The 20,673-nt window shown below is 38.1% G+C and overlaps 4 protein-coding genes across 5 annotated transcripts; 1 reads left to right on the top strand and 3 right to left on the bottom strand.

The window, feature by feature from the left end:
• Window positions 1-4,194: 4,194 nt before the first annotated feature.
• LOC113775983 (purine-uracil permease NCS1-like) lies at window positions 4,195-6,281 on the bottom strand. Its single transcript, XM_027321049.1, has one exon. It carries the CDS (start codon window positions 6,213-6,215, stop codon window positions 4,440-4,442), a length of 1,776 nt encoding a protein of 591 aa, XP_027176850.1. The 5' UTR covers window positions 6,216-6,281; the 3' UTR covers window positions 4,195-4,439.
• A 1,342-nt stretch (window positions 6,282-7,623) lies between these two features.
• On the bottom strand, window positions 7,624-9,324 carry LOC113775596 (purine-uracil permease NCS1-like). The gene is given in 2 exon segments (XM_027320549.1): window positions 7,624-7,891; window positions 7,894-9,324. Coding segments are annotated over 2 exon segments (1,536 nt in total). The 5' UTR covers window positions 9,281-9,324; the 3' UTR covers window positions 7,624-7,742.
• Window positions 9,325-12,013: 2,689 nt separating this feature from the next.
• On the top strand, window positions 12,014-12,919 carry LOC113773445 (RING-H2 finger protein ATL51-like). The gene has a single exon (XM_027318095.1). The coding sequence runs from the start codon at window positions 12,014-12,016 to the stop codon at window positions 12,917-12,919; it is 906 nt and encodes a 301-aa protein (XP_027173896.1).
• A 4,977-nt stretch (window positions 12,920-17,896) lies between these two features.
• LOC113775627 lies at window positions 17,897-20,167 on the bottom strand. Of its 2 annotated transcripts, none has more exons than XM_027320578.1 (4): window positions 19,988-20,167; window positions 19,576-19,758; window positions 19,159-19,374; window positions 17,897-18,562 (listed from the first exon to the last, which is right to left on the bottom strand). In XM_027320578.1, exons 1-4 carry the CDS (start codon window positions 19,988-19,990, stop codon window positions 18,323-18,325), a joined length of 642 nt encoding a protein of 213 aa, XP_027176379.1. In that variant the 5' UTR covers window positions 19,991-20,167; the 3' UTR covers window positions 17,897-18,322. The 2 variants fall into 2 exon arrangements, with proteins under 2 accessions (XP_027176379.1, XP_027176380.1); XM_027320579.1 differs by having other exon boundaries at window positions 19,576-19,755.
• Window positions 20,168-20,673: the final 506 nt, after the last annotated feature.

Genomic DNA, 20,673 nt, shown 5'->3' with positions numbered 1-20,673 from the left:
CGGTGCCCACCGGTCGACAAAACCGCGTCTGTATATGCCACCAGAGTGGCCTTCGATTCTTTTGCCTACTTAATACGGCACGAAAAAAGCCAGGACAAAATTTCCCACCCAGTACATAGCATTTCCTGATTTCCGGAATAACAAAATCTTGAATGGATTCTCTATTACAGATGTCGCAATGCTGTCCAAAGCTTTCTTGCTTACGGATGAATGAACTAATAACTATGTATGGATTCATTCAAGGAAGAAAGGGAGGATGTTACCAACTTCAGTTAGATCCTCAAAATAAAATGATGTGCAGAGATTTTCTTCTTTTTTTTTGGCTTTCTTCCTTTCTATTTCAGTTATTTCCATTGGCGGCTTTTACAATAACTCGAAAAACCGAACATTGAAGTTAAACTAATAAACTGGCTGATCAGTTGAAGGGATGGTATTGGCTGTTGTTGCAGTTGCGTCCCGGGCACTTCGAAATTGGAAGATCACGGGGTCAGTGACAACGTCAAAGGAACCGACCTCCCAATAAAAATTCCCTCGGAAACAGGTTTTCAAAAACAGCTCATGGAATATGTTGCAGAATTGTGTGTTCTCTCCATTGACCCATTAGTTGTATCTACAAGTTTGAAATCCTTTCTAAGATCAAAAGGTTTACAAAATTTTTCCTCATCTATATAGTGGCATCTCGAATTGAAATCAAACCAGCACTAATATGTGGAAGTTCTGTTTATCCCCCCCTCCTCTTTCTCGTCTTTGTGTGTAAAACATGCAAGGTCAACTACTGCATATAACTTGAAGTTAAATATTTTCGGATGAAATTGATTTTGGATCATGGTTTTCATTATTTAACATATTCTATACATGCCCAAAAATTATTAATGTAAGAGCTTATTAATTAGATTGAGTTCTAGTTATTTATCCTCCCGCCGGCCTTCCACAAAAAAAGGATAGTGCTGTAGTGAGTTGAATCAAAAACTCTAGTCCTCATAATTAGGGGTGCGCAATGAATTCAAAATCGGTAAATCGGAAGTTTAAATTCGAAATTTTTCGAAATTTTGGCATAAGAATTATCAATCAAATTCGATTTCGAATTCGATAAATTCCGATTTCGAATTCGATTCGGAATTCGATAAATTCCGATTTCACCGAATTCGGAAGCCTTTTTTTTCTTCTTTTTTCATTTTTTAAAAACAACTTCTCATAATTTATTCTTTTTGCTCTTTTTGGTAAAACAACTTCTCACCGAATTCGGGCAGAATTAGGTTATGTTCTTTTTGTCCTTTTTGGAGTTTGGTTTTGCTAGACGTATTGTTATTATGTTATAATATAAATTTTATATTACATATATTATAAAAAAATATTATATTATATATATATTATAAAACAAATTTGAAATCGAATACCGATTTCAATTTCAAAAATTTCATTACCGAATTCGAACCGATTTTGCATATTTCGAAATTGAAAAAATTGATTTGCATTCTGAATTACCGATTTCGAAAATTCGAGTTCGGTCGATAAATCGAAATTTTTCGATTTTGCACACTCCTACTCATAACCACCCCACCTCCCTGCATGAGCCAAAGGAGCATGGACTCAGTCTGCTTCCTTAGATGTGGAGAAACATTGGAGTATTATATTCTAGAAACATTGTGGACTTTGAGGATTAGGGCATTGCCTATTGAATTTATTAGGATTTGACTTTGAGCTTCCCAACTAATTTCCAAGCTTACATTGCATTCATTGCAGCAAATTAGATTAGGAAGTAACTCTCGAGATTTTATATCCATTTGATTTGATAACACTGCAGATGGAAAAAAAAAATAATACAGTAACTTTCAAGATTTCCAAACTGAAATGCGACAAAAAAGCAAAGAAAATAGTCTCAACTTTACCAAGCATCACCGCGTAAAAGACCTCAAATTTTTGAGAATTGAGTTTTAAAAAAAAAAAAAATTTCATTTGAACAATATTCCAATCAGCTAGTTTTGTTCCTTGAAGAACACGGGTGCATTATTAAACTTTCAAGTCTGATTAGTACCCTTACGTTATTAATATTTTAGGGTTACATTTGACGCACGGGATACGTATAATAATACGTTCAATCCTAATGCAAAATACATAGTCTCCTCTGAAAACAAAGTGAGCCCTTTTAAGCTTTGGATCATTAATCTGTTAATTTCAGTGGAATGAGCTGTGAGTTTGTACCATTGAAGGACTATATATATGGAGGTGCCATTGCCAATTGCCAAGTCAACAATCCAACTCAACCCATACGCCACTCTGTGTGTGTGTGTGTGAATATATATATATATATATATATATATATATATATAATAAAGAAAGATGATGACGTGCGGTTGGGGTGATGCCAAGCTGGTCATTTATCCCACACAACCTTTTGCTGCCGTGTCATTTCCTTTTGTTTCTTCTTCTCAATTCATTGCATTGTTTTGAGTTGGACGTCAGCCTACCATTATTGCATCTACAGCCTATGTAATTCCTATTATTCAATGCTTTTCCCGGTTCCCATCTCATTTTTCCTCTCTGGCTCTGCGGCTATCCATCGAGGAGGACAGTTTCCTCCTCCTCTTTGTTTGTTTGTTGGTTTTCCTTTTGAATTGAAAGTTGAAACCCACAAAACAAAAGCAAGAGATAAATGATGTGTTAGTTTGCCTAATAAACATCTCTTCTGTCCGAGTTTTTTTTTTTTTCTATATGTTCCATCACACGGCTTGGTCAACCGGCTTTGTTTAGGCATTTTCTTTACTGCATTAGTTAAAACGTACACTAACTAGTACATGATATTTGTCACATTTATTTAATAAGGAGTATTTAAAAAGTTTTAGTTGCTGTTGACAATTTATAATCCAGCGCGATGTGTTACTTTACTGATTCTAGTTAAAAATCATAAGCAGAATAGTTTCTTGTTGTTGGGACTCTTGAATCTTTTGAAGCTCAACATCTGCCATGGCAGGTTGGATTGGGACTCTTGAATCGTAAAGGGATTGGGACTGTTTTGTTGTTCGCGAATGGAATCCATGGCAGGTTGGAATTTTTCTTATTGGAATTGTTCTTGGAGTAAGACATCAGAGTAGAGCAAAACCCTCCAGAGTGCAAAAATACAAATGTACGAGGAATTAATTACCTAATTCAGCATGATCTCACTTGCTTCACTACATTTTGTCTGTCTGCGAGTGCATTGCAGCTGTCCAACCAGGTTTAGAAATTTAAATTAGCACTTTCTTAAGCTGTTAATAGTGTTGAACTTACCAAACTAAGGGTGCATTTAATAAAACTTGAGTCTGAACTTAAAATCTAAATTCGTTAAGTGACTAATATTTTAAGTATTAAATTTGATACATTTTTTTAAATATATATCACGTTAAGTGATAAGTGAATAACTTATCATTAATTTTTTGAAACAAGTTTTGCTAGAAAATTCAGTGACGTATAAGTATTGCGACTTAATTAATTCATATATTCTATTTTTTGTTATCAAATGCGTCTGAATATGTTAACATCTGAACTTATTAACTTTAAGTGTTGAATTGAATTATCAAACAGAGCGTCTAAATATGGGGGAAAAAAAGGTGGTGCCACTATTTGCAGGGGAATATGATGAGATTCGTTGATTTTTTCTTCCCCTTTTTTATTAACAGGAGATTCGCATTTGTTGACGCATCAAAAAGTTATTGAAAGGATAAAAAAAAAAATTTAATCTCAAGACACTTTCAAAAATTTTTTAATCATTAACATCAGTAGCTGGGCTCTGAGAAGCTTTTACGGGCCTTGCACACTAGGACTAAGAAATGATTTGCTCCCACGTTCCAGTCAAAAAATACAATTGCCGCCTAACTGGACGACCCAGCTTCAGAGGTAGCTGCTCATGCAAGTTTGGGATGACCAATCAATTAGTTGGACTTGGACGCGTTACATAGTTGAAGTTTTTGATCCGACAAATCTTCAGAGGCTGGATGCCGCTCATTACACTGAGAGGCCCATTTTTACTTCCAATGGGAAAAATTGGCCTTATGGGCCATGCAAACTTAGCAACTCACCCTTTTAGACCGAAAAGAACCTCATCTTTTCGGTCCGATGGTGTTTTTCATCTGCAGGGTCTTCAGCAGATTCAAATTCCAAAGCACAGCAACTCAAGAGCATAGAAATTATTAAGCCATTAATCTTAACTCTTGAGTATATGCCCAAATTATTATATAATTTTTCTTTGGTAAGCTCATTTGTTGCATAATTCCGTATCCAAGGGGTTGGATGCAGCGGTTTTACATGGTACAAATTTGGATCATTGAACGATCACAAGAAGATTTGAACTCCTTTGTTGCTGCAAATTTAAGGTGCACTTGAAACTATGCACGCTGTATAAAACCTATTGCCTACTTCCCTTAGAAATAAGAGAGAAAAAAAAAACATATTTAGTAGGCAGACTAGGATGTAGATGATACTAGGGGGTCCATGGACGCATCGTTGTTCTCTTTTCCCTTCAAACATGACAAAATACAGTAGAGAATTCCAGCAGAAAAGAAGCTGAAAAACCAAGCATTGTTGTAAACAAGAACTAGTGATTCTGGAACTGAGCTCAAAATCCCAACCTTCTGCAAGAATCCTGGAACTACTGGCAAAATCCCAAGAACCAGAGCCGTCATTGCAGCCAAGTTGAATCCGCCCGAGTAATAATATGCACCCCGAGGATCCAATGTGTAGAGTTGCTTAATACTTAAATTAGTTTTCTGAACAAGATAATAATCTGCTAACAGAATGGCCCCAATCGGTCCTAGAAGTGCAGAGTAGCCAACTAGCCATGTGTAAACAAAGCTCTCACTAGACTTGAGAAGTCTCCAGGGCTGGAATGCAATTCCAAGAACTGCAGTGAGCAATGCACCTCGTCTGAAGGTAAATCTTGAAGGGCTCAGGTTGACTAGCGCATTGGCAGGGGCCACAACGTTAGCAGCAATGTTGGTTGTGATGGTTGCTAGGCTGATGCCAAAAATAGAAAGGATCATCGTCCAGAGCCCTCCAATTTCGCCCAGCAATTGAATTGGATTGGAGATGACGTGGCCGAAAATGGCTTTAGTTGATGAAGTTACTGCTAAGCCAACGAATGTGAATGCACCCATGAAAATTGGAAGCCCTGCTTGGCCTATGATCTGATCAGTTTGACACTTTGCATATCGGGTGAAATCAGGGATGTTCAGGGCAAGCGTAGCCCAGAAACTTATGTTTGCAGTCAGTGAAGGAAAGAAGAGTGCCCAAAATTCTGAAGATGACAGCCTTGAAGATAGAGAGAGCATGTGACCAAATCCGCCGGCGTTGATATAGGACCATGCAAGAAGGCAAGAGGTGAGCACGATCAGAATCGGAGCAGAGTACTTTTCCAGCTCCCGAATACCGTCGATTCCATTCCAAACAATTGCCAATTGTACGAGCCAGAATACAATAAAACAAGAAAATTCAACAACCGAAGTGCCGAGCCAAGGCAAAGTTTGTGAGAAGGCTGATTGTTTAACAGCCTCCGGCAATAAAAGGAAAATTGCCTCACCTCCAATCCATGATTCAATCCCGTACCAACCACAACCGACCAATGCTCTGAGCAGAGTTGGAATATGGGCTCCGCGAATCCCAAAGGAAGATCTAGCCAAGACAGGGAATGATATGCCGTAACGCGTGCCAGGGTGGCCTGTGAGAATTAGCGGAACTAATAGAATTATGTTGGCTGCAACAACTGTCGCAATGCCCTGCCACCAGGCCATTCCGAGGTCAACAAGGCTTCCGGCGAGATAGTAGGATGGGACTCCCACCACAAGGCCAATCCACAAGGTGGCCATTTCCAATCCAGAAAAAGTCCGCTGACCGGAGGCTGTTGGCTTGAGATCATCATTGGTTAGAGTTGGATCAGGGGCAAGAACGTCAAACTCGGGACTACACTGGGGTTGACTTGTTGCCATGGTTAAAATGGCGGGGGGACATATCCCACTTTGGAGGATACTGGTGTTGGGATGATAAGCTTCACTTCTGTCGGAAATGGACAGTTGAGTTGGTGCGGGAGTTTGGTTTGTGTTGAAGGGGTGATCCCTTCTGCGATTTGCGAAAGTTGCTGGGCTATTTGGGATGCCATGGCGTTGACGGTGGTGGAGGTGGTGGGGATGGGGATGGGGATGGGGATGGGGATGTAGACGGAGGCTGAAGCATTTGGACGAAACCATTGCTGACTTGTCAAAAAGATTCCGCAGGTGGGAGAATCTATTGGGCTAACGTATCCCTCTCTAGTCTCTACGTCAATGGGTTTTGGGATAAGCTAACGGGTGGTGGCGGATCTGTTTCGTCACCAGTGATACTAATTGGCTAAAGCTCTGGCATAGTTATAAGGTTTTTATTTAGGGATAATTTCAGAAACCTCCCCTGAGATTTCTAATAATTTCACTGAGCTCCCTAAATTTTGAAAAATTACACATACCTCCCTTGATTTGATAGTTTTACTAACAAAACTTTAACATAATATTGATATGGTCAAATTTTTAAATGAATACCCAAAAATGCCCATGTATAATGAATTTTAATTTACTTCCCTATAAAATTATAAGATTATCTAATGTAATTATAAGAAAAATGTGCTGAATTGCTCATGTCCATACCTACTATTTGATAAACAACTATAATAATAATTTTATCATTATGATAGGATATACTTGATGGTATTTTATTATAGATCTAGATTTATAAGATATAAAATAAAATGTTGAAATAATTGATTCAGAGTTTATGAATTTTTTGAATAGTAGGATTGTCATAATTTAGTAGTGATTTTGAGCAATTTTTTTTATTTATTGTTAATTCTAATACCAAAAATAGAAAACAAAGAATAGCAAAAAACATGGGATTACGTATAAAGTTAACTCATAAAAAAATCATTAATTCAACATTTGGTTACAATAGAAACTAGAGATAATAATGGTAATTTTACAATTTTATTGACAAAAAATTAAAATAAAAAGGAAGAAGAAGAACAAAGGACGAAAAAATAATTTTAAAATCATTCTAAATATACGCATACCAAATAAGTAAATTTCATTAAAATATTTAAGGGTAGTATTGTCATTTTAAATGATAAAGGGAGGTATGTGTAATTTTTCAAATTTCAGGAAGGTTCAGTGAAATTATCAGAAACCTCATCTGCAACACATTTCACACACCATTCTTACACCAATTCTTCAAAGCTACTTCTCTCTCTAGCTTGAAGAATCCTCCTCCCTCTCTCTACAAACAAGTTCTTAGTTTTTATATTTTAGTTTTTAGATCAAACAAAGGAGCTTGAAAATGAGAAAGACAACTATGGAGATCATCTAAAAATGAATAATGAAGTGGATTTTATTGGATTCGCATCCAATTATGCACGAATATAATATTGGTATTGGTATAGAATAATTTGACTTTTACGCTACAGAGCTCTATTTTACATTACTTTTACTATTCTGCCACGAGCTAGTCCAACTATTTAATTGCACATATAAGATTAAAAGATGAACTGTCGGGAATCTGCAATAGATAAAAACTCTCTCTATCCTTTTTCTTTTTTTTTTGTGGGGTGTTAGGGGGTTGTGAGATAAGAGAGTATCAAAAAGAGGTCATAGCTGTATTAGATTGAACGCCATGATCTTTTTTTCTCTTGAAGGATAATGTGCACAAATTGTTTTGCTACAGATTACATGCAAATGCCAACAGTGTTGTTAACTCTAGGGACTGGACTTGGGAGGCATGAGAGGTTCTAGCCCATCTTTACTTTGTTTTCCCTTGAACAGTGAAATGATGCAGTAGAGAATTCCAGCAGAAAAGAACCCGAAAAACCAAGAATTATCGTAAATTAAAGCCAATGGATGTGGACTGATCTCAAAAGCCCAACCTCGTGGAGAAAACCTGGAATCACCGGCAGAATCCCCAGAACCAAAGCTGTCATTGCTGCTAAGTTATATCCACCTGAATACCAATATGTCCCGCTAGGATTCAGTGAGTACAGTTGCTTGATACTCAAATTTCTATTCTGAATGAGATAAAAATCTGCCAAGACTACGCCCCCAACGGGTCCTAGCAAAGCAGAGTAGCCGACTAACCAGGTGTAAACAAAGCTCTCACTCGATCCAAAGACCCTCCATGGTTGGAAGGCAATTCCAAGAACTGCCGTCAGCAGAGCCCCCCTTCTAAAGGTAAACGTTGAAGGACTTAGATTGACTAGCGCATTTGCAGGAGCAACGACATTAGCGGCGATGTTGGTTGTGACTGTCGCAAGGCTTATGCCTAGAACAGCAACAATCTTGGTCCAGAATCCGCCGCCAATTTCACCCAGAAGTTGAATCGGGTTGGAGATCACGCGGCCAAATATCACTTCAGTTGATGAAGTTACTGCCAGGCCCACAAATGAAAATGCACCCATAAAAATTGGGAGCCCTGCTTGTCCTATGATCTGATCTTTTTGGCTCTTGGCGTACCGGGTGAAATCAGGAACGTTAAGCGCTAGAGTAGCCCACAAGCTTATATTTGCTGTCAATGATGGAAAGAAAAGAGACCAAAACTCTGAAGGTGAGAGCCTCGAAGATAAGGAGAGCATGCGGCCGAATCCACCAGCCTGGATATAAGACCAAACGAGAAGGCAAGAGACGAATATGATTAGAACTGGAGCAGCGTACTTTTCCAGCTTCCGGATCCCATCAATCCCGTTCCAAAAGATGGCCAGTTGTGCTAGCCAAAATACTATGAAACAACCAAATTCAAGGGGGGAAGTGCCTAACCAGGGCAAAGCTTTTGACAAGGCCGATTCTTTGGCAGTTTGAGGTATGAGAAGAAAGATTCCCTGACCTCCAATCCATGTTTCAATCCCATACCAACCGCAGGCAATCAGTGATCTAAGAAGAGCGGGGACGTGGGCTCCGCGAATGCCAAAAGATGATCGAGCGAAGACCGGAAATGATATGCCGTAAAGCGTGCCGGCATATCCTGTGAGGATTAACGGGATTAATAAGATCATGTTGGCTAAAACAACGGTGAGAATCCCTTGCCACCACGCCATCCCCAGCTCTACTAAGCTTCCAGCCACGTAGTAGGCCGGCACTCCAACCACGAGTCCCACCCACAAACTGCCCATTTCCAACCAAGAAAAACTGCGCTGGTGGGATGTGGTTGGCTTCAGCTCATCGCTGTAAATCGAATGCTCGGGTTCAGTATCGTCGAATAGGGGTTGATGAGGAATTGTTGCCATTTGGTCAAATTTTTGGAACATCAGTTGGCTGGGATTAATTTCGGCTGATAGATAAATTGTTCAAAGCTGGGAGACTAGTCATGCTACTGCGTGGTTTTATTATTGCTTGAGCAGGAGAAGATAATGATTGCAGGGGCGGGCCATTAAATTGACTTGAAAAGAATTTTGATGTCCAAAACACGCCAACTAGTGTTGTCAATGAATCGTCTGCCAATAAAAGATTGCAAACAGGTGGGATTCAAACTTGAAACAAAGTATAAAATCCTGCCAATTGGTCCGGCCTTCATCGTCAACATTAATTGTGATTTCATGAAATGTCACCCTAAATACTCTCAGGTTTCCTGTTGTAGCTAGTTATGTGTTCCTTCAAACATCAGATCACAGTTGAAATGAACTCGCACCGCTCGGAAGGGAAATTGAATCGGATGAATGGAAACCATTATCAGATAAAAATTTCGCTGGATAAGCAAAAATTGAAAAAAAAAAATTTAAATTTGGAGCTCTTAGCGCTTAGCAGCTTTATACTTCACAAGCTTTTGGATGAATTTACCATCAAAGCACATGTATAGAATTATCCAGTTAACAGAAGGGAGTTAAGTAAGAATCACATACTAAAATTATAGGAAGAATTTCTTTGTTACGTTTCTTTCCTTAATTTTGTGGCCGTGTGTGCGTGTTTTTTTTTTAAAGGTTCTTAGAAGTTAAACCAGAATAAAAGGCTGATCTAATTATAGGTCCACATTATTCTAAAGAGTCGTGGTGCCAGTGGATTGGGCCTAGCCTTGGAAACTGCACAAAGAGCGATTAGCGTCATACCATGTCCTTTTCTATTGTACTCCAGGTTGCAGCTGGCAAATTGATGCTTGAGCCCATCACAATCCACAATGCTCAGCACGTTCTTTAGGCCTGATCCTGAAGTACGCTTTTTCTCAACTGATAATCCTCGTACTTATAGCTTTTTTAAAAAAAAATTTTGGATTCAATGCACTCCTAACCTTTACTCTCAATTACACTTTACTCCTCTGAACTTATTAAATAAGTACCTTGTCCCATGCTTGACGTTTTAGGATAAAAGTGTCCATTCCATGTTGATTATTTATATATTCCTTTTTTCTTTTTATACTTGTCTCTTTTTTTTTTGTTACTTTTTAAGTTTTCTCTCTTCTCTATTTACTATCATTATCTATATATTACTTTTAATCTTCTTAAATTTATTATTTATTTATTTGTATCTATTTTACATTTTATAATAAAAAGTAATAATGATCACAAAATTTACGCTATAACAAAAAAAAATTTTTGTTAACAAAATATAATATGTTAGCTATGTAGATAGAATATTTCATTTAAATGAATACACCTAGAGCTTAGAATTAATTGATCATTAATAGCAAAAGTAACGAATAAGCAAATAGTAATAGCATAAAGTTTAATCTATTGTACATGATAAAAAATAAATAAAACACTAGTTACTTTGTTTATCTAGTAGTATGTACTTTTAAATATTAAATAATAACAAATTCTAATTTGGTAATATATTTTTAAATAGTTAAACTGCTAGTTATATGCCCTTTTGATTATAAGCGGCATATAACAATTTCTCATGTTATATAAAGTTTGTCATGAATTTTTCTATTAGTGTAAATAAATAAACTCAAACAAGATAAAATCATAAGTTAAAAAGAAAACTACAATTTGATGACAAGCATTCAATTAAATAGGAACTTGAAGGAAATAGTTACATGAGGCAGCCAAATCATACAATTCGGATAAGGATAAACGCCAAAATAGGTTTGATGTCTTGCGAGTACTTATGCCCAACAGTCGGAGATTGGCATACGAGAATATCCATGCATACGGGCATGAGTCGTGAGTCGTCAGCAGCATCCACCTACGAACATGGGTAAATGCAGCGGTGGACGAAAGACTCGATATCACCATGCCATGCCACCGGGTCAAATTTCTTGTTCCTTTGCTAGAAGCCAAGCAAGAGCCTTGGCAAGGCTCCGTGAGAGTAGTTGAACAAACCAACGATGCCTGCGGCCTAGGCTCTAAAATCTAAATTGCTTCCTGTCTGGCCTCTTGCCCGAACATGTAGAATCGCCGGAACCTATTCATTCTCCCCTTTACATCCCTCCACTTGTTCCTGCTTTGACCACATGTATTTCGTCCACCCGCACGCGTCCAAGTATATATATATATATAATTATATATAGATATATGTCTTGTCCGACCTCAGTATTTACAGCTCATCTCATAAATGAATTAAGGAAAACAACGTTAAGAAATTATATTATGCCACTTGTAATTTACATGGGATCAGCTCCCCTAATTAGTAAATAAAATAACTCAAATTGTCAAGTCTCACACGCTTTGTTTTAGTGCTTGAAAAAGCTACTACCATTTTAATTGGATGAAATGGTAACAACGCGAATCAATATACAAAAAAAGGGAGAATTTGACCACCATATACATATATGTGAAAAATAGTACTGGTAATTAGATTAGATGTCGGGCTGTACATGGGGGTGTAACTAGGCTACCTGTCTACTTGTCCAGTGTCAGACGTATAAAAGGAACCGAATGCATCCATCCAGGCCACTTCCAAAATCAAGTAACCCAAAAAAAACAAGAAAACATAACTCTAAAATCTTAAAGAGTGAGTGTTCCCTCTTGGTTCTAATTAAAACCTAACTTAGACGTAAAGGCTTCAGCTGCACCAAATATGAGGGATTGATATCAAGACGATGATCCATGGAGAGCCTGAATTCACGTCCCGGTACTCCAAATTCCTCCTTCTACACACCCCTGCTGATATCCATGATTGGCGTAATCTCCACTTGCGTAGTTTTAGTAATCTATCACTTCATCTTAATCAGGTACTGCCACAGGAGGACTCCTCAAACCGCCTCCAGTGGCAACGCTGTGGCTCAAGCAGTCCCCGGATCCCCGTCACTACCCTCTGGAGTCGACCACAAACTCCTGGAAACCATCCCGATCATTGCCTACTCATCCACCAAACAACAGGGCGGTGATCATTCTTTGTTTCGCGTGGATCAGAGCGAATGCGTCGTTTGCTTGGGTGCGCTGGAACAAGGAGAAATGGTGCGTTTGTTGCCAAATTGTAGGCACGCTTTCCACGTCCCCTGCATCGACGAATGGTTCGTGGCGCATGCCAGCTGCCCCGTTTGCAGGTCCCCCATTGTCGCCCCGGCGGCGACGGTGAATGACGATATTCCCCCGTCGCCACCTCCGCCGCTGCAAGTGTTTACTTCTTCATCATCGTTTGATGTTGGAAGCAGTAGGGTTGAGTTTCCGGGTCAAGATTATGGTAACGATGCTTCCTCCTCATCGTCATCATCATCATCATCGGGGTCTTTTGGATTGCTTCGGCATTCTGGGTCTTTGGTACTACTGCCTACGGAGAGGGCGTCATCGTCGGCACGTGTAATAACAGGGCTGAAGCGGTCATTGTCAATGGATCAATCTTCTGTGATCATTGAGATGCAGGGGGAGAGCAGTACAGATGATGACGACGCAGCGACGACTACGGTTGGGGCATTTCGATCCGTGAGGCATTTCGATCGTGTCTCCGCAAAATTCCTGAGTTCCTTTTCTCGATTACGTTTGGGGAACAATAATGAAATTCTTCCGTACTGATTCTTTTCATTCTTTCTTTCTTCCTCTCTCTTTTTTTTTTTTTTTTCCTTTTTTGGTGTGATTTGTTTAGACATGCTGAATAAATGAATGACGAATCAATTTTGGGAAAAATACGGAATAAGGAATATAGAGCTGGATTTTTTGCCACGGTCTGCCTCCTCCTTCGTTCGTTCTTCTTTTCAATCCAATTCCAAGTGACTGATAGACAGTTTAGAAGGAACTGCTTTTTTATTTTTTCAAAGAAAAAAGGGTGCAAATGTAATACTAGTAGGATTGAGATGTCAAATATCACAAAGGAAATTAAAGAGGTTTAAGAGCAAACTTCTACATATGGTAGTTTGGTTTTATTGTGGGCTAAATTGCCTTAAAAAGAGCGCGTAAAACAAATCTCTGCATTTGGACACATAATAAAGAAGGTGTTATGGACTCGTTGATGGACTGGCATTGGGCTTTCCCACATATATATTAAACCCAACCCGACAAGAAACCCGATAGATAGAAGGATATGATCAATGAGTCACTAGTTTCCATGCAGTGGATTATTGGTTAAATAGATGAGTATTAACTTAATATTTATAAATATAAAATGGTAATTTTAACATACTTAAAATATCTAATAATGTGCTTTTAGAAAAGTATATAATGAAAATATAAACATTAATAGAAGATTTAACTTCATTTTTGTCATGTTTTTATACAAACAAATAATATAGTCAAATAATGAAACAATCATTTTTTGTCTTTGTTTAAGAATAAAATAAAATTTTAATTATTCAAATTTTGTCAATTTCAAATTTAAAAAGGATTAATTGTATAATAAAAAAGTAAAAAAAGTAAATAGGTTCAATAATAGGTCAAGAGAGTAGCCTCTATATGGTCATGCATGAATCAGGGCTCTCCAATTGAACTTTTATCCAGTTCTATTTGGTTATCATGCAATCTTTAGTGACAAATGACATCACTTTTATGCAAATATAAATTTTGTCAATAATACAAATAATTTGCAATTATATCAAAATTGTATGAAATTATGTCAAAAATTGTAAGAATTACAACTATTGAATCCAACTAGACAGAATCAACCGGAGAGGCCCCCTCGATCCGTCGCGCATCAATCATTTTTATTTTTATTTTTATTTTTATTTTTTCCAAGGGTAATGTGACAACGATTGCAGAGCCACAGGTTGTGTAGGAGTTATGTGATACAACAAAACTAACCCCCCAATAAATATATATATATATATATATATATATATACATGTTTACATTTTTTTAATGAGCAACAAACGACAGTATCGATGATATACCATAATTTAAAGCAATCCTGCACGATACATGCTCATTTGTCAATTCAACTTTCCTATATCCTATCTATGACAGAAATAACACTAAACCGTCCTTTGCAGTCCAAATATATTGCTGAGAACTGATGAGTTCGGTAGACATATGGCTCCAATCCAAGTGCAGTAAAGCGGTGAGCCAATTTAGTCGGACTGGCAACCAAAAGAATACAGTTAAGTGGCCCTCAATGGATAGCTCGGCTAGTTCCGGTCATCTGTTTTTACAACAAGATTCCAGGTTCGACACTCACTTGTTATTATTGCTGGGCATCTTTGGGACGAGCTCTACCCAGCTTGAGGGAATTAGTCCGGATGATTTTGAAATATCTCTCCAGACCATAAAAAAAAGGGAATATAGTTAAGTGAAATTTATATGCTTCGCCACAACATCTTTCAATTAAAAGAAAAAAAAATTGATTGCACACACGAAAAGGGCCAGAATAAATACATAACACGGGATGATTGAATCACTGATCAGTGCCTAGGTGGTTGTTAACACTCCTAAAAGTTATGTCCCATTTGTGTCAATTCTTGAGTGGCAGTAATTCAATTGTCTAGTAGATGAGAGATGACGTGAAACGCTTAACCAACTGCATTAAACAAATTAAGTATACCTCTTTCCGTCTTGAATTTGGTGACAATTGTTTTCTTGGAATTGTTTTGAGCGAATATATTTTTGGACGTCGGTGAAGCCACCGACGAGTCCTTTTAGGTTGAGATACTACTCTTTTGGGAGCTGTCATTTTGTAGTACCGATGATTAGTATAGATGCTGCTGTGCTGACTATAAGTTTCCTACCGCATTGTCTTAGCCTATATTTCATAAACGTTTACACAATAGTACAGAGTCCTTTTGTTTGGATAAGAGTTTATTTGGATGATTTATTTAAGATAATTACTATAGCACTTTTTTGTGATGTGATGTATGTGAAATAAAAAGGTACTTGAAAAAATGAAAAAGTAATTGGAATTTATAAAGTAAATTATTTTGTTTCAAATTATCTCAATCCAAACGTGTTTTTTTGTTTCCCCCGGAGGAGTGATAAGTTACATGAGTATAGTCGTTGTTGGGCAAATCAACAAATTAATCTACAAAAAGAAGACATCTTAAAGACTAAAACTAAAAACATAAAACTAGTCAATCAAAAATTTCACTCAACATAAAATCCTTTATTATTAATATTATTATTTTGAAAGATCTAAATTGGTTTAGTACCCCTTGAGAGAGGCTCTTCAACAAATCATATGGGATCCAAAAATATCAACGCTATGACAGAGCCCTGAAACTTGACATTTAAATGGATTGAGAATGACCGCTCAAATTCTTCTGCCCACCGAAAAGCAAAGAGGAACCCTTCAACGGCTCTTCACCAATCAATAAATACGATTGCATGAGGCCCTGGATTGATGTTTCTACTGTTTCATATAAACAATTTCCATTGATTTCCATTGATCTCAGGTTCCCAATGCACTGCACTATTATCTATCCTGAATCCTCAATTTCCTCATCCATTCCCATAGATCTTGGGTTCTCAATAGCCAAACAAAATCATTGACGTCTTCACTAGAGTACGTACTGTCATTAAGCCAACAGCTTCTTTTTTCTTTTTTTTTTTCTCCCTTCCCAGATGGTTGTCAATGCCAATGGGAGGAGGAGGAGGAGCTCGCATACAACCATGATTTAAGTGAAAACTCTAGCAACATACTATTTGATAGCACTGAACCATTACCCTTTTAGGTCGCCTTAACATTGGATCATTAACAGTAAACCAACGAAGATCAAGATCTAATTTGAAATCGGTCACTGTTTTGTCATATCATTTTGTAATTGAAAATTGTTTGATCTTTCAGATCTGAAACTTTCTACCATAATAATGTCCTCACAGGTCGGTCAACTGGCTGCTAGTTAAGACAAATATGGAGGCAATGAATTTCGTCAAATGGGTTAGGTATGGTTTAGTTTGGATTGAAAAAGGTTTATCCAAGCGCTCACGATTAGTACTACAAATTACTGTATTAACTGACTGTGAAATCTTCGCCTCGATTGAAGAGCAAGAAAGCGATACACAAACTCCATTTTAGTCTATCAACCAGACCATTAATTAAAGCATCAAAACTTGAATAAGCTCAGGTCATCCGTCCCACTTTTATTTGAAATTTCACTTAAAACTTCTTTATTGAAACTGACTTTGAAATCAAACCCTCTCGATGGATAAAAATAAATATTGATAGTAGTACTCAATTGCAGTCATTCAACCACATCACTGAAGTAGCAAAACCTGAAGTTGAAACATAACTTAATTATAAGTGGAAACTGGTGATTATCTATCCTACTTTTATTTAAAATTTCACTTGAATTTCTTATTGAAACTAGTGATTATCCATCCCATTTTTGTTTGAAATTGACCCCAAAAAAAAAAAAGTGACATAATGACCCCTTTTTGTTTGAAGTGACGAAGTGAAGGTGTGTGAGAAGGAAGTCAACTGAAACCTTTTTTTCAGACAAATCAATAGTTTTATACAAAACCAAGGAGCAAATCACGCCTGCCTCAATATTCTGATGCAAAATTTTGAGAAAATCAAATATCATAATCAGAATATATTAGCTATGAAAGGATTAGTATAGTCTTTCAAGAACCCATTAATGCGCAAGGGAACCTGTTTGATAAACCAATTCAACATTTACATTTGATGAATTCAGATCTTAATGTATTTAGAGATTTGAATTAATTAATTAAATGACACTGAATTTTTTGATGTGATATATACTTAAATATATCAGAATTAGTACCTAACAATTCAGTAACTTAACTTCAAATTTCATATTTCAAGTTTTAGATTTCAGTTTTATCAAATGCACAGTAAAAGTCTATTCTACCACTACCATGGAATTAGTCATAGACAATAAATTAAGCCAAAATGTCAACTTCAAATTGTTTTTGTTTAAGAAGAAAGGTATCTTCGGGAAGTTAGGACTTAGAATAGAATCAAAAAGACAAATGTGACCGAAGATACTGAGAGCGTGCTAGGCGATTCCTATCTGCGGTTGTAGTTACAGATATATATACTCAAAAAGCATGATTATCTATCTATCTAAATTCTGAAAAGTGGGCAACGATTAAGAGGTCACAATTTGTCTGGACACCAAGTAGGCAGCGTTAATGTTTATATCATAAAGACGTAATAAAGCAGATGATCTTTTTGGTTCGTTGTGCAACCGAGAAGAAATGGACTTTGGTCTAATAAACAAGCCATCGTCACATCATGGAGTGGGAGAAGGTATCCAGCCGCTCGCCGTGTATGGCCTGTGAAATCATCACTCTTTGGGCAATTTACCTACTTGTTCGGCTCCACCTACATTAGGCAATTCTACAGCACACATTTCGCTCTCCACATTATTTTCATGTCAAAAATCCAAGTACGTGGGCCAAAAAAAAAAAAAAAAAGAAAAGGGAAAGAGAAGAAAAAAGATGATTAAATCGGTACTAGATTAGAGCAGCATATCCTAAGTTATACAAACTAGGTAACAAGCAAAAGAAAAGTTGATTTGTCCGAGTGCACTTTGTATTAAACTAATAGATAAAGGGCACTGTATCTTTATGCAAACGGCCCATGTGCGTTAGTGGGGCCATGAAAACTATAAAACGGACTCCACAAAGACTTGCTTTAATTTCTTAATTACATGTACACCTTGCTGCTTTCAACAATAATTCTGCATTATTGCCCTCCCCACGGGAGAATTTGTATGGTTTTGGGGCCCCCTTCAAAGCCAAAAGGGGAACTTACTAAGGCTTTTTGTAGGTGGGCAGCCCCCATTTCCTCCTCCTCCAAAACAAATTACAAAAGGCCCTCCTCTATTCCTCCCCAAAGGAAAGAAGGAAAAGCGAGCTAGGTGCTGCAATTGTTTTGGGACAGCGACCCCCTAAATTGAGGTTTGTGAGCCATAATTTATGAGTTGTCTAAAGTACTGGACGTTTAATTTATAAGGCCCCCGGGTGGAGTGGGGGGGAATGTGGAGAGAAGGGGGAGGAGGGTGGTAACGTGATTAACTTAATAGTAATAACTTAGGAGCGGAAGGGCGCTCTATGGGGAATGCCTTTTCTTCTCCTTGCAGTTGAAGGAGGCGGAGGAGGCGTGGCCGGGCATATGTCATTTTGTGTGCCTTCACGCAATTCTCCTTCTTCTTTTGATGAAGACATTAACACTCCTCTTGACGATATCCCTTCACCTCTTCCCGTTGCCACTACCTCATTCTTTGCATCTAAGGTAAAGCTTGCATCGCCATTCCTCTTTATTCCTACAAGCTAAGTTAATTTTCAATACAGATAACAAAAAAAAAAAAATTTTAATTAATACCCACTTAATCAGAATAATTAAGTAAGAAATAAATTAACCCACATGGTCAAGCAAGTAAAATTTCTGACATTCGTATTCTGAGAATAAACTAATAACCAATGATGATGACATGCATATAAATTAAGTCTTTTTGTTTATATGAATAAAATGTCCTCCTCAAACGAACATTAAAAAATATATATATATATACATACATGTAGCCATTGGTTGGTGATTTACATCTGTGAAAAGGATGGTCAGGGTTAAATTGTAGCCCTCGATCATGAATGATTGGCTGTGAGTTGTGACCCAAATGGTGGATGATCAACAGATAGTGAGGACGATTATTGTTTGGTTACAATGAAGATGATGGAGATGGTTTGTGAAATGTGGGTCATGAGTACTCCTTCCTATCATGATGTGTGAAATGTGAATGACGGGAAAATGGCTTTGTTGCAAAAATCAAAAGGCAACAACGTGAAGCAAGAGATGATGATCATGATCAAGAAAAAAAGGTACGACTTGGGAGTTGAGAGCAAAAGTACTAGTTACTAGTACTACTAACCTTACATCCCAATGAACAGAATCGAAACGGGTCCAAAAGGCTCCTCCCGCAGGTTTCGCAAATGTGGGATACTCCCTTGCCGGTTTTAGGCTGCGGCCTCTGATTCAGAAATAAAACCCTCGCGCTGTTTATCACGTATGTCTGTACCCCGCTTATATCCAATACCTTTTGAATCTCTGAAACTCTCACCACATCATGATACGACGACCTCCTTATCTGAAATCCCACGATCACCATTCACCGCCACCGCCACCGCCACCGCCCCCCCACCCACCACCAAAAGGTATTATTAAAAAGAGAAGAAGAAATGAACCAGAATCAATAATGTTACTCCAAAACAACTCACTGATAGATAGAGAAGAAGACGATGGCCAAAATCATATCCCGAATCAATCAATGTTGACAATGTGTACCAACCTGAATAACCTGATGGTCTTTGTGTTTGGAGGAGCGGCAGTAGAAGCAAAATGCGTCCTCATTGCAGTCCAGGCAATACATGTTGCATTCGCTCCTGGCGGCATCGCCGTGCGTGCGGCACACCGAGAAGAAGCCGGTGTTTAGCAGCGGTTCTAGCCAAGGAGGGACCAACATTGTGTCCTGCTGAGCAACCCCAAATTTTGCAACAAAAAAAAAAAAAAACATAACGTAAGGTGGAGGAGCCAAGGATAAAAGGAGGAGAAACCAAATAGTACTACTGTATACTCGAAGGGAGCACTGAATGCCGAGTAATAGTACTACAATACTACTTATAAAAAAAATAAATAAATGAATAAATATTTATGCTCTTTCTCTCCAACGCAATTCGAGCATAGCCAAAAGACATTAATACCATTGTCGGAACTTCGGCTGTTCTTGGGTTGTTGGAGCAATGTGAATCCCTTTTTGGTAAACAACTGTGCTGGATTCTTGCTAATGATGATGGAGAATCCTTCCCGAGAAGAATTGACGGAGAAAATTGCAGAGAGAAGATGAGATGGGGGAAAGGAATGGGGTGGGGGCAAGAGGGGGCCTAACCTAAACAACCAGCAACTTAGAATTCAACAACAAAACACCACCTAGACTAGGTGGACATAAGCCAAATAAATAAACATCGTCAATCAGCGGTCGAGATGCTGCGTGGTGGCTGAGGATAAGTATCAGCCGTTGGATCCGGCTGCTGGGTTTGGCGCTTACGCTACTTTGGATCTTCTTTGCGTCTTTACGTAGGCACAATGGGTCGGCCACAAGGCTACGTCTGAGCTTAACATTTGCCGCCGGACGACGCCGTTTCTTTCACCACTCCCCGTCGCGACGTGGCGCCACCTAATTGGTTTTCCATTTGGGTCCCGCGCATACGTTTTCTTGTTGCTAATGACGTAGGAATTGACGACGGGATAATATTAGGACTATATTGCCCGAAACACCCTTCGCACTTGAATTATGTCAAAGCTGGCCCCCCTTGAGAGCGGTCACCATTCACCAAGGGCCAGGGGCAGTTCCTGTCAAAATTTTAGGCAGTACGTCATGTCCGAAGAC

This window comes from Coffea eugenioides, chromosome 6 (assembly GCF_003713205.1).
Source record: "Coffea eugenioides isolate CCC68of chromosome 6, Ceug_1.0, whole genome shotgun sequence".
Taxonomy (NCBI): domain Eukaryota; kingdom Viridiplantae; phylum Streptophyta; class Magnoliopsida; order Gentianales; family Rubiaceae; genus Coffea; species Coffea eugenioides.
This window is presented reverse-complemented; position numbering and strand designations above follow the sequence as displayed.

What these genes read in the sequence shown, in the direction of transcription:
- LOC113775983 (XM_027321049.1), bottom strand. Translation starts at nt 6,215, where the DNA reads ATGGTTTCGTCCAAATGCTTCAGCCTCCGTCTACATCCCCATCCCCAT.
- LOC113773445 (XM_027318095.1), top strand. Translation starts at nt 12,014, where the DNA reads ATGGAGAGCCTGAATTCACGTCCCGGTACTCCAAATTCCTCCTTCTAC.
- LOC113775627 (XM_027320578.1), bottom strand. An exon ending in AAGACCATCAGGTTATTCAG is followed by an intron (nt 19,375 to 19,575) that starts GTTGGTACACAT and finishes GTGGGATTTCAG; the next exon opens with ATAAGGAGGTCGTCGTATCA. An exon ending in TCTGTTCATTGGGATGTAAG is followed by an intron (nt 18,563 to 19,158) that starts GTTAGTAGTACT and finishes AAATTAACTTAG; the next exon opens with CTTGTAGGAATAAAGAGGAA.